The sequence below is a fragment of the Rhinopithecus bieti genome, unplaced genomic scaffold (assembly GCF_001698545.2).
Source record: "Rhinopithecus bieti isolate Rb0 unplaced genomic scaffold, ASM169854v2 scaffold_22522, whole genome shotgun sequence".
Taxonomy (NCBI): Eukaryota; Metazoa; Chordata; class Mammalia; order Primates; family Cercopithecidae; genus Rhinopithecus; species Rhinopithecus bieti.
The window spans coordinates 2,409,406-2,423,009 of record NW_016811454.1 but is presented as its reverse complement, the minus strand read 5'-3'; the positions used below and the strand labels follow the sequence as shown (position 1 = coordinate 2,423,009).

At 39.9% G+C, this 13,604-nt stretch overlaps 1 protein-coding gene across 3 annotated transcripts in view; it reads left to right on the top strand.

Moving 5' to 3' along the window:
• The window catches only part of PARD3B (par-3 family cell polarity regulator beta), a 1,116,980-nt gene that overhangs the window by 619,721 nt on the left and 483,655 nt on the right, over nucleotides 1–13,604 (top strand). For 2 of the 3 annotated variants that reach the window (XM_017893928.1, XM_017893931.1), the window contains one exon: nucleotides 10,682–10,867. The exons of the other annotated variant lie outside the window; for it this stretch is intronic. In XM_017893928.1, the coding sequence (XP_017749417.1) occupies nucleotides 10,682–10,867 (186 nt within the window). The remainder of the gene's footprint in view (nucleotides 1–10,681; nucleotides 10,868–13,604) is intronic. 3 annotated transcript variants of the gene reach the window in all.

The following is a 13,604-nucleotide window of genomic DNA, read 5'->3' as shown; positions in this document are numbered from 1 at the left end:
AATCCTTTACTTAAAGAAAGTTGGTTTTTGGTAAGTTGAGTTGGAGATCAGCTCTTGCTTTTAGTAGTTTCCTCCATCTACCCCCTTTCGTGGGGATGGGTTTTGAAAACGTGAAAAATGTCTCAATTATAAATAATGTCTAGAATTTTCTCACTCATATCTGTCGTCGAAAATTATTTCAAATGAATAGATACAGATTTCGGGAAGTCACATAAGGACATATATTTCAGATGTTGACATTATTGAACTAACTATGACCTACATCTTAAAAGTTTTCTTTTACCGAAAGTAAATACCAGAACTGGTTACACTGAGCTCTGTGAAACTCTTCTCTTACTTATTGCAACGTTAACTTACGTTTTTCCTTTCTTTATGAGTGACATAATATTGAATTTTGAGTTAACTCTCAACAAATTAGGGTACATTTCAGATGTGTGTGGGTTTTCTAATATATATCAGAGATCATAGGGCTATACAGACAATACAGACATACATAGTCTGTATTCTTTTTTTATCTATAGACAATATAGAGTATATATAATATTGTCTGTATTCTAATGTATTTTGCCCTCTAGACTATATAGTCTATATTGTCTATCTATCCATATAGTCTTTTGTCTATCTACGGTCTATCATCTATATTGTCTGTCTATATAGTCTGTATTGTCTAGAGGGTGAAATACTTTAACAGATCATCTACCTACTTGTAAATCACCAAGATTACATCATCAGCAGTAGTAAGGGAAATGTCTTTTACTCTTTAGTATAATACAGATGATCCTCCTTAGATCACCTTTTACTTTGGCATGTGCCTGGTCATCTCTCATCTTTTTCTTTTCTTTACCCTCAGAAAAGTACAATTGAAAATAAAATGCCTCCCTGCTGTTGGAATGAGCCTCTGATCCCTACTCTAGGATAATATCCACTTTCTGAATTTTATATAATCCAATTGGCCAAAAACCTTTCATGCTTATAATAGCTACCCAGTGCTTCTTCAGAAGATTAAATAATTTCACAAAATTAAGTGTCTTGCGGGTGTCTTACCCTTTCATTGTTGTGAAAATTTATTTAGCTGTAACAAAAGTTTCGTCACCTTAAATTTCTTAGAATTTACTTAGGCAAAATTAACAATGGATAAGCTTCTTATAAAATATCCTGGCAGAATTGCCAGGTATGGCTTTTGCTTTATATATTTTAAAAGTTACTCTTTAAAAAAAAAAAAAAAAAAAAAAAAAAAAAAAAAACCTCTTTTGTTTGAGTTTTCGTAATTGACAAAATGATTGCATGTGAAACATAACTCTTGCATAAAGTAAGCTGCTCACAACACAGACTAATTACACATTTGGGAGGCAAGGCAAAGACATCCAGAGCTTGCTCGTGCTGAGCCAAGAGCACAGCATTTAATGAAATGAGGGCCATAAAAGGTTCAGCATGGATGCTTTCAGGTCTGAGCTGGGCTTCTGGGAAATTGAACACTGGCCCTATGGACTGGTGGATTCCCCTGGGCTTTGAAAGGCTGGATTTATACTTGCATGCGTGAATCAGGCACTGCTTTGCAATACAAGACATTTGTGATTTCAGAGATGGCCTCTTTTGGAACACTCTTAAGCTAATAGTATGGCTGTCTCCCCAGTCATCCATCTTATTTCCTCTCTTTCTTCCTCTCATGCCAAGTAACTACTTTTGATATTTGTTTTCTAAAAAATGGTTAGTGTATCTAGCCAGGCCTGACCAGGTAGACTCTTCATTTTCCTCTTTCCAATTCTTAAACCCATGTTGGCCAGGCTGGTCTCAAACTCCTGACCTGAAGTCATCTGCCCGCCTCGGTTTCTGAAAGCGCTGGGATTACAGGCATGAGCCACCATGCCTTGCCCCATCCTGGATTCCTATATGAGTAAAAGGAAACATTTTATATATGTACCAATACATTTGTTTTCTACCACCTGTCCTACTCTGTTCATCCCACAGAGATCATACTTCCTCTGGAAAATTAGCTGCCATTTAACTAGAAATATAACAATTACATGATTCTTCAGTAGTTCATTCTGACCAACTAAGTGTTCAGTCATGAACCTGTGGATCTAACACTTTTTCATCTTAATTGTGCTGAAGTATCTCTTGTTTCCTCCACTCAGAGACATCTGACATCCCTCTCAGTAAAAACTGCTGAGACTTGGAAACATATGAACAGGCAGCAATGCAGCCTGTTGCTAAAACACCTTCTGGGTCCTGGTTGCTTTGATTTCCCAATTGTTGATTCAGGGCAGTAGTTTTTAATTGGAGGTGATTTTGACCACAGGCGACATTTGGCAATGTTTGAAGGCATTTTAGTTGTCACAGCTTAGGGAAGGGGGTACTCCTAACATCTGGTGGGTTGTAGCCAAGGACTTGGTCAAATATCGTGCAATGCATTGGACAGACACCCACAACAAAAAATTAGCAGCCTTCAAATATCAGTTGTGGCAAGGTTGAAAAAGCCTAAGCTGAGGGTTCTGTGTGACCAGCCCTGGGCAGGTGCTGGGCATTAGGCCTACACCTATGCAGGGGGGGCATTAGGCCTACACCTATACAGGGGAGGCATTAGAGCATCCATTCTCGGCCTGGCTCTGGGAATCTCAAGGATGTTGTATCTAGAGACAGGGCCTCTAGTGGCAAAGAATAACAAGTAATGAAAAGATTTTAAACATAAATGAAATTCACAAGATTTCCCTTACAATGCCAGCCAGCCTTTGTGTGTGTGTGCGTGTGTGTTTGTGTGAGTGTGTGTGTGCGTGCACTTGATATCTGCGAGTGGAAAGAGCCGTTGCCTGAAGATGGAAACCAGGAGAATCCGAGGTCTTAGATCTGCCACTGCTTGGGGGTTCATCATATCACTAAGGTCTGGCATTTAGGGCACTTGGTAGTACTTTATACCCATTTCCATTTTGCTACAAAATGCTATCTGGCAAGATTTGAGTTTAATTTTCAGAGTTACTGGTTGAACCAGGATTCTTGGAGAGAGGCATTCAGCATATTGATTTTTTTTAATGTTAGATAAAGGGACATTTATTTCTAACAGAGGAAATGGCTGTGTTAACTAACCGTAATGGCTTCCTTTACCATTTGGGAAGTTTGCTATTATCAGAGGGCACTAATTATGGCTTAAGCCTGATACAGCATAAGAAAGATATAAAACATAACTGTACTTGTGTGGAGAATGTATATGGCATAATGTCTTGCTGTCATTTTAGAAATCTGTCCTGGAATTTCTTGAGGGTAGGTTAAATCATGGGATAGACAAAAGTTGAGACACAAGGATACAGTATAGTATGGCAGTGAAGAGTCTGACAGTTTAACTCACAGAGTAAGAATGGTGGTTACAAGCACAGAGGAGGGGAAGAGTGGGGAAATGTTGGTCAAAAGACAATCTCAGGAGGAGTAAGTTCAAGAGCTGTATCCTACTACATAATGGCAATAGTTAATAACTTTGTAGTTTATACTTGAAAATCTCTAGGAGAGTAGAATTTAAGTGTTCTCAACACACACACAGAAATTCGTAAGAATATAAGGTAATGCATATGTTAATTAGCTCAATTTAGCTATTCCACAATGTATACATAGTTTAAAACACCATACTGTATTCCATAAACATATATCATTTTGATATGTCATGATTTCTGTTCTTTTACGTTTTCTGAGAGGTGCTTTACTTCCAACTATGTGGTCAATTTTAGAATAAGTGCAATGTGGTGCTGAGAAGAATGTATATTCTGTTGATTTGTCGTGGAGAGTTCTGTAGATGACTATTAGGTCCACTTGGTGGAGAGCTGAGTTCAAGTCCTGGATATCCTTGTTAACTTAAGTTGTCTCATTGATCTATCTAATGTTGACAGTGGGGTGTTAAAGTCTCCCATTATTATTGTGTGGGAATCTAAGTCTCTTTGTAAGTCTCTAAGGACTTGCTTTGTGAATCTGGGTACTCCTGTATTGCATGCTTATATATTTAGGATAGTTAGCTCTTCTTGGGGAACTAATCCCTTTACCATTATGTAATGGCCTTCTTTGTCTCTCTTGATCTTTGTTGATCTAAAGTCTGTTTCAGCAGAGACTAAGATTGCAACCCCTGCTTTTTTGCTTTGTTTTGTTTTCTCTTTGCTTGGTAGATCTTCCTCCATCCCTTTATTTTGAGCCTATGTGTGTCTCTGCATGTGAGATGGGTCTCCTGAATACAGCACACTGATGGGTCTTGACTCTTTATCCAACTTGCCAGTCTGTGTCTTTTAATTGGAGCATTTAGTCCATTTACATTTAAGGTTAATATTGTTATGTGTGAATATGATCCTGTCATTATGATGTTAGCTGGTTGTTTTGCCCGTTAGTTCATGCAGTTTCTTCCTAGCATTGATGATTTTACAATTTGGCATGTTTTGTAGTGGCTGGTACCAGTTGTTCCTTTCCATGTTTAGTGCTTCCCTCAGGAACTCTTGTAAGGCAGGCCTAGTGGTGACAGAGTCTCTCAGAATTTGCGTATCTGTAAAAGATTTTATTTCTCCTTGACTTATGAAGCTTAGTTTGGCTGGATATGAAATTCTGGGNAGCATTTAGTCCATTTACATTTAAGGTTAATATTGTTATGTGTGAATATGATCCTGTCATTATGATGTTAGCTGGTTGTTTTGCCCGTTAGTTCATGCAGTTTCTTCCTAGCATTGATGATTTTTACAATTTGGCATGTTTTTGTAGTGGCTGGTACCAGTTGTTCCTTTCCATGTTTAGTGCTTCCCTCAGGAACTCTTGTAAGGCAGGCCTAGTGGTGACAGAGTCTCTCAGAATTTGCGTATCTGTAAAAGATTTTATTTCTCCTTGACTTATGAAGCTTAGTTTGGCTGGATATGAAATTCTGGGTTGAAAATTCTTCTTTTTAAGAATGTTGCCCCCACTCTCTTCTGGGTTGTGGAGTTTCTGCCAAGAGATCCGCTGTTAGTCTGATGGGCTTCCCTTTGTGGGTAACCCGACCTTTCTCTCTGGCTGCCCTTAACATTTTTTCCTTCATTTCAACCTCGGTGAATCTGACAATTTTGTGTCTTGGAGTTGCTCTTCTTGAGGACTATCTTTCATTCCCTGAATTTGAATGTTGGCCTGCCTTGCTAGGTTGGGGAAGTTCTCCTGGATAATATCCCGAAGAGTGTTTTCCAACTTGATTCCATGCTCCCTGTCACTTTTAGGTACACCGATCAAACGTAGATTTGGTCTTTTCACATAGTCCCATATTTCTTGGAGGCTTTCTTCACTTCTTTTTCTTCTTTTTTCTCTAAACTTCTCACTTCATTTCATTCATTTGATCTTCAATCACTGATACCCTTTTTTCCACTTGATCAATTTGGCTACTGAAGCCATGGTTTTCAGCTCCATCAGATCATTTAGGGTCTTCTCTACGCTGTTTATTGTAGTTAGCTATTCGTCTGATCTTTTTTCAGGTTTTTAGCTTCTTTGCAATGGATTCGTACATCCTCCTTTAGCTTGGAGAAGTTTGTTATTACCGTTCTTCTGAAACCTACAACTGTCAACTTGTCAAAGTCATTCGCCATCCAGCTTTGTTCTGTTGCTGGCAAGGAGCTGCATTCCTTTTGAGGAGAAGAGGCGCTCTGGTTTTTAGAATTTTCAGCTTTTCTGTCCTGGTTTCTCCCCATCTTTGTGGTTTTATCCTTTGGTCTTTGATGATGGTGACCTACAGATGGGATTTTGGTGTGGATGTCCTTTTTGTTGATGTTGCTGCTACTCCTTTCTGTTTGTTGGTTTTCCTTCTAACAGTCAGGACCCTCAGCTGCAGGTCTCTTGGAGTTTGCTGGAGGTCCACTCCAGACCTGTTTGCCTGGGTATCACCAGCGGAGGCTGCAGAATAGCAAATACTGTAGAACAGCAAATGGTGCTACCTGATCTTCCTCTGGAAGCTTCATCTCAGAGGGGCACCCCGCTGTATGAGGTATCATTCAGCCCCGACTGGGAGGTGTCTCCCAGTTAGGCTACTCAGGGGTCAGGACCCACTAGAGAAGACAGTCTGTCCGTTTTTAGATCTCAAACTCCGTACTGGGAGAACCACTGCTCTCTTCAAAGCTCAGTTGGAAATGCAGAAATCACCCGTCTTCTGTGTCGCTCATGCTGGGAGCTATAGACTGAAGCTGTTCCTATGTGGCCATCTTGGAACAAAATGGAGGAACATTCCATGCTCATGGATAGGAAAGATCAATATCATGAAAATGGCCATACTGCCCAAGGTAATTTATAGATTCAATGCCATACCCATCAAGCTACCAATGACTTTCTTCACAGAATTGGAAAAAACTACTTTAAAATTCATATGGAACCAAAAAAGAGCCTACATTGCCATGACAATACTAAGCCAAAAGAACAAAGCTGGAAGCATCACGCTACCTGACTTCAAACTATACTACAAGGCTACAGTAACCAAAACAGCATGGTACTGGTATCAAAACAGAGATATAGACTAATGGAACAGAACAGAGCCCTCAGAAATAATATCACATATCTACAACCATCTGATCTTTGACAAACCTGAAAAAAACAAGAAATGGGGAAAGGATTCCCTAGTTAATAAATAGTGCTGGGAAAACTGGCTAGCATATGTAGAAAGCTGAAACTGGATGCCTTCCTTACACCTTATACAAAAATTGATTCAAGATGGATTAAAGACGTAAATGTTAGACCTAACACCATAAAAACCCTAGAAGAAAACCTAGGCAATACCATTCAGGACATAGGCATGGGCAAGGACTTCATGTCTAAAACACCAAAAGCAATGGCAACAAAAGCCAAAATTGACAAATGGGATCTAGTTAAACTAAAGAGCTTCTGCACAGCAAAAGAAACTACCATCAGAGTGAACAGGCAACCTACAGAATGGGAGAAAATTTTTACAATCTACCCATCTGAGTAAGGGCTAATATCCAGAATCTACAAAGAGCGTAAACAAGTTTACAAGAAAAAATCAAACAACGCCATCAAAAAGTGGGCGAAAGATATCAACAGACACTTCTCCAAAGAAGACATTTATGCAGCCAACAGACACATGAAAAAATACTCATCATCACTGGCCATCAGAGAAATGCAAATCAAAACCACAGTGAGATACCATCTCACACCAGTTAGAATGGCTATCATTAAAACGTCAGGAAACAACAGGTCCTGGAGAGGATGTGGAGAAACAGGAACACTTTCACACTGTTGGTGGGACTGTAAACTAGTTCAACCATTGTGGAAGACAGTGTGGTGATTCTTCAAGGATCTAGAACTAGAAATACCATTTGACCCAGCCATCCCATTACTGGGGATATACCCACAGTATTATAAATCATGCTACTCTAAAGACACATGCACACGTATGTTTATTGTGGCACTGTTCACAACAGCAAAGACTTGGAACCAACCGGAGTATCCATCAATGATAGACTGGATTAAGAAAATGTAGCACATATACACCATGGAATACTATGCTGACATAAAAAAGGATGAGTTCATGTCCTTTGTAGGGACATGGATGAAGCTGGAAACCATTATTCTAAGCAAACTATCACAAGGACAGAAAAGCAAACACTGCGTGTTCTCACTCATAGGTGGGAATTGAACAGTAAGAACACCTGGACTCAGGATGGGGAACTTCACACACTGGGGCTTGTTGTGGGTTTGGGGGAGAGGGGAGGGATAGCATTAGGAGAAATACCTAATGTAAATGATGAGTTAATGGGTGCAGCACACCAACATGGCATATGTATACATATGTAACAAACCTGCACATTGTGTACTTGTATGCTAGAACTTAAAGTATAAAAATAAATCATTAAAAAGAAAACAAGGTTAAGTTATTCTTATTTCAGAATGTGAGCTCACTCACCCACACAGATGCTAGTTCTTGATTTTTGTTTGTACTAACTGCAAAACAACTTACTTGGTTGGTTGACACATTTACCCCACTGGGGCCTGAATTCAGCTCCCTTTTAGGAGGGACAGTTTCAGTATATGCCATGAGGTGTCTGTAATTTACATCCATGCTCTCTGTAAATAGGGGGCTGCGCCTCTGTAGCTGAGTCCTTTCCAAGACTCCTTTAAGAAATTTTAACAGGCTTTCGCAGAGCTGTGCACGCTCCAAAATATACATTGATATGATAAACCACAATGGATTTAAGTGTTTAAAGTCAGAAATACACTTTTAAAAATAAGTACTTCGGTTGGCTGGTGGAGCAGTAATACCTGGATGCTGAATTAAATTTGTTAAAAATAAACCACAGAGTAAACTTTAAAAAAAAATGATTTGTCAATTAAAATATACATTTATAAAGAAAAATAAAACACCTTCCACATCATAGTTTATAGAAGATGTGTCACCTTATAATTGTATACTTTTGTCAAAAATGGATATTGTATAATGTCAAACATGAAAATGTAGCAGACCACTCAGAACTATTCACTAGAGAAAAAGATAAAAAAGAAGAAAAAGAGAGAGAGTCTGACACAGGAACCATGCTGTGCCTGAACCCCACAAAGCTTCCACATTCCAAGTCTTCTGGACTGAAAGCATGGCGTTTATCTGCTGTGCACCTCAGTTTCCTCATCTGTGAAATGGACATAACAATAAACCTCACAGGTTTGTTGTGAAGCATAAGTGTATTAATATGTGTAAAGTACTCAGAAATGAAGTAGTCAATCATTGTTAGCCTCCAGTGTATTGTTTCCGTTGTATTTTTGAATCACAGATGTCACAGACTTAAAAAAAATTTTTGAAAGAAAAGATAACCATAATGCGACCTGATTTCTATTTTGCTTCTACCACTTTAATAATGAGTGATAAGTGTTAGTGCAAACAGTGGTTGTCAGTCTTACGGAAAATTAAATCTAACTGCCAAAAGAGGAATGATTTCATCATAAAATGAAGTGATTTGAAGGAATTACTGAAGCAAAGCTAGTTCTTGTCTCTTTGTCTCTGATAGACAAAAGCCAGAGAACCCTTCTAGTTTTTCTCTTGAAATGGTGTTCACAAACTTACAGTAGGATGGTTTTTCCTTAATTTGCACTTCAATTCAGTGGAACTTTATTAGACTGAAATTAAGCAAATCCCAGAGAGGCCTGGAAACATAAATGATTGTGAAATGTTATGGATTTTAAATTGGGCATTTTGAAAGACAAAGATGAAAGCTAATAGTTTACATTTAGTACTAAACTCTGGCATTCCAATGGAAAAAAGACAGCTAGTTTGAATCAAATAATGGGATTTGTTTTTTAGGCAACAATATAATGAGTTAGTTAAAAGAGCTCACTTGTAATAGATTTATTAGGCCATAAAGTTTCATTTCTTTGAACAACCTATTGTCAAAATCTTCACAGATAACTTCACTTATAAGAAAATTAAATGAAAGAACTATTTCTTTAAAAGTTAGATGTGGATTTTCTCTATCTGGGGAGGGGTTGAAAATGCCACATCAGTTGATCTGGCTGTGATCTGACCTCTTGATCCTGTTTTAATTATGGGTTCTTTGCTACTTCTGATTTTATAGTTATATGTGACTGACATTCAGACATTCATAGTAATTTTTTAAATATGTAATTTTACATAAGAGTCCCTTCAGTGTGACCTTAAGATGAGAGTCTCTCGACATAATTATAGAGAGGAAGGAACTACCAACCTAGAATGAGTTGATCATTTCCAGGGGTATCTCATTGTCAAAATTTTCAGTTGAACACTATGGCCGTTTCACACTTCTACAAGCTTGAGAGGAATGCAGAAGGGAGGCCCACAAAGATCCTATGTGGGCAGCATTTGTCTGTTCCTACTGCTGCATATTTGAAAACACTAGGGACCAAATATGATTAACCTCCTACTTCTCCCTGGAGACCTGAACCCTAAATAAGCCTTTTGCCACCATACTCTGTGTTCCTTGAGACCACTATGCTTGTGGCTAGATGTCATTTGTCAAATATGACATGAATATTTGTTGTACATAATCATTTTTGTTTAAGTTTAAAAATGTAATGCCAGTGAGTTATACTACCCAAAGAAGCAGGCTGAAAGCATGAGTTTTGACAAAGTGAAATTTCATTTGATGATATCCATTATAAATCATTTTTCTCTAACTTTAAAATAAGATATCATTTCTTCGGTACTCTGCGTCTTATTAACAAACTTTCCAATAGTGTTGTTTCCATAGTAAATGGTATGTTTTAAATTATATCTGCCAAATATTTTCCTGGAATTTGAAGACATTTCTACACTAAGCTCTGTTTCTTCATCTGTAAGGTGAAGATGTTAAGTCTCCATTATCTCTAAGATATCTTCTGATACCCAGGATACCCTAAGTCTAATGTCCAGCCTTGTTTATTATGGAGAATATCTTGCTAAATTTCCAAAGGCTTGCGAGTTGTTTCAGATTGCATCACTCTGACTTGCCAAACGATCCTCTCTATTGACAGTTACCAAATATTATTCCCTGAGACCTCTTCCCCTGCTCCATGGATGTGACTGTGGCTCCTTGTGGAGAACGAACACCAGCCTTTGCCTGCCAGGAGCCGATTACAGCTGTTAGAGGTCCATTCATCCTGTCCTGCTGATTGCATCTGTGTCTGGTCATCTGAGAGAGTGAAATATTAATCTGCTTTCTTCTCTTCATTCTTTTCATGTGTATTCCCCTAACAGAAAGGAGAACCTGACTGCTGTGCACTCTCCCTGGAGACAAGCGAGCAGCTCACCTTTGAGATCCCCCTGAATGATTCAGGTTCTGCTGGCCTTGGGGTGAGCTTGAAAGGGAACAAATCCAGAGAAACTGGAACAGACTTGGGGATTTTTATCAAATCCATCATTCATGGAGGCGCTGCTTTTAAGGTGGGTAGGAATGACATTTGTACATCCTTTGAGAAGGCACTTGGAGATGTGACTATTGTACTTAGAGACTGAATGGAGAAAGTGTCTGAAGACTTGAGGCCACTGAGAGACTTTCCCGCCAGTTACAGAAAATATATGTGTGAACAGATCTGGGGAATAACTGGCTGCTGATTTTGTACCTTAACTGGTTATTTTACTTTTAGAGTTACCTCTAAAACCCATCATGATTCACATTCTTTTTTGCATACTTTTTATTACTCCATTAGGATTCCGCTGAATTTGTATACTGACAGAGTTGAGCCTAAAAGTACACAATCAGAAAACAAAACTAAAACAAGTAAACATAAAGGCAGCAAATAAGACAATTGTGCTTGCAAGAATGAAAGCTCAGGGGAGCCTGAGAGTGATTGTAGTATAAATTAAAGGCCATTTATCACATTTTATACACTTGAAGAAAACCATGGTGCCAAGAATGCATATTTCCTTTTCAATACTTAGAGAAGCTTATAGGTTTCCAGAAAAAGAAGGAAGATCGTGCTTCAGTCCTTTCACCTTGAGGTGAGCAATGTGTTAATAACTATTAACATAGTGTACTGGTTAGCTAGACGGCCTGTGTTCAAGTCCAACTCAGTCCTTGCTAGCTATATGGAAATGTAGGCAAGGGTCTTGACCAGCTGTCTCCCATTTCCTCAACGGTAGAATGGTGATAATAAATAATACCTACTTTGTAGACTTCTAGGATTAAATAAGTCAATACCACACAATGTGATGAAAACAGTAAAGTGATGATAGAGGAAGGATACAGGTTTGCACCTCTCGCCACCATCATTATTATCTCATACCATGCAAGGAGACTTCCTGAGTTTGAATTCTGCCTTACCTACTCTCTCCCTGTGAATGGAGGCAAGCTGCTCGGCCTCAACAGCCTCAGTTTGGTGAAATTAGCGGTGCCTGGCTCCTCGTGCCGCTGTTAAGACTAAAAGAGACAATGTGTGTCCAGGGCTTAGCACAGTGCCTGTCACCGGCTGCTGATAAATGTTAGCCATCTGAAAATAATCTTGATATGAATAACGTCTGCCGTCTCCCACAGCAAAGCCAAGAAGGCCCCGTTACACTATACATGGAATACCCCTGCACCTAGAATTCTGGCTTCGTTGAAGAAACTATCTTCTTACACTTACCCTTCCACTTTTGTTTCAGACTAGATATGGAGATAATGCCTTTTTCACTGGGAAATAAATGCACTTTGGATAGACACCTCTTTGGTTTACTCCTTCGTTTAGTTAGCTTTTGTCACATAATAAATAGTCATAAATTTTCAGTAATATACCTCAATAAGCCTTTATTTTTCTCATAGCTCTGTACAGGGGAGCTGGGGTTTCGGGAGGATTCTGATTCAGACTGGTGTCTCTTGATCGCGCTGAAACTCTGCAGATCTGAGTGTGCTCCACTGCTTTCTCCTGTTCCTTGGATCAGCAGGCTAGCTGGGGCATGTCCCTCTTGTGCCTCAAGGTGTCAGAGGGCCAGTGGCAGTAGGTGAATCTGTGGGCTCCAAACTGGCACACTGTCACCCCACACACAGGCCACTAGTCAAAGCAAGTCATATGGCTGAGTTATGGCAAAGATGTGGATACAGAGAAGGGTAAAGAATTGAGTCCCATCACTCAATCTATAAAACTGGCTCCGAGGGGAGGTTCCAATATGGCAGAATAGGAACAGCTCCAGTCTACAGCTCCCAGCATGAGCAATGCAGAAGATGAGTGATTTCTGCATTTCCTACTGGGGTACTGGGTTCATCTCACTGAGGCTTGTCAGACAGTGGGTGCAGCCTATGGACTGCAAGCCAAAGCAGGGCAGGATCACCTCACCTGGGAAGCACAAGGAATCGGTGAATTCCCTTTCCTAGCCAAGGGAAGCTGTGACAGATGGTACCTGGAAAATCAGGACATTCCCACCCTAATACTGCCCTTTTCCAGCGGTCTTCGTGAATGGCACACCAGGAGATTATATCCTGCACCTGGCTTAGAGGGTCCCACACCCACGGAGCCTCACTCACTGCTAACATAGCACTCTGAGATCAAACTGCAAGGTGGCAGCGAGGCTGGGGGAGGGGTGTCCACCATTGCTGAGGCTTAAGTAGGTAAATAGAGCAGCCCAGAAGCTTGAACTGGGTGGAGCCCACCACAGCTCAAGGAGGTCTGCCTGCATCTATAGACTCCACATGTGAGGGCAGGGCATAGCTGAACAAAAGGCAGCAGAAACTTCTGCAGACTTAAACGTCCCTGTCTGACAGCTTTGAAGAGAGTAGTGATTCTCCTAGCATGGAGTTTGAGATCTGAGGATGGACAGACTGCCTCCTCTAGTGTCACATATGGGACTATGTGAAAAGATGAAATCTACGTTTGATTGGTGTACCTAAAAATGACAGGGAGCATGGAATCAAGTTGGAAAACACTCTTCGGGATATTATCCAGGAGAACTTCGCCAACCTAGCAAGGCAGGCCAACATTCAAATTCAGGGAATACAGAGAACATCACAAAGATACTCCTCGAGAACAGCAACTCCAAGACACATAATTATCAGGTTCTCCAAGGTTGAAATGAGGGGAAAAGTGTTAAGGGCAGCCAGAGAGAAAGGTCGGGTTACCCACAAAGGGAAGCCCATCAGACTAACAGCAGATCTCTCGGCAGAAACTCTAAAAGCCAGAGGAGAGTGGGGGCCAATATTCAACTTTCT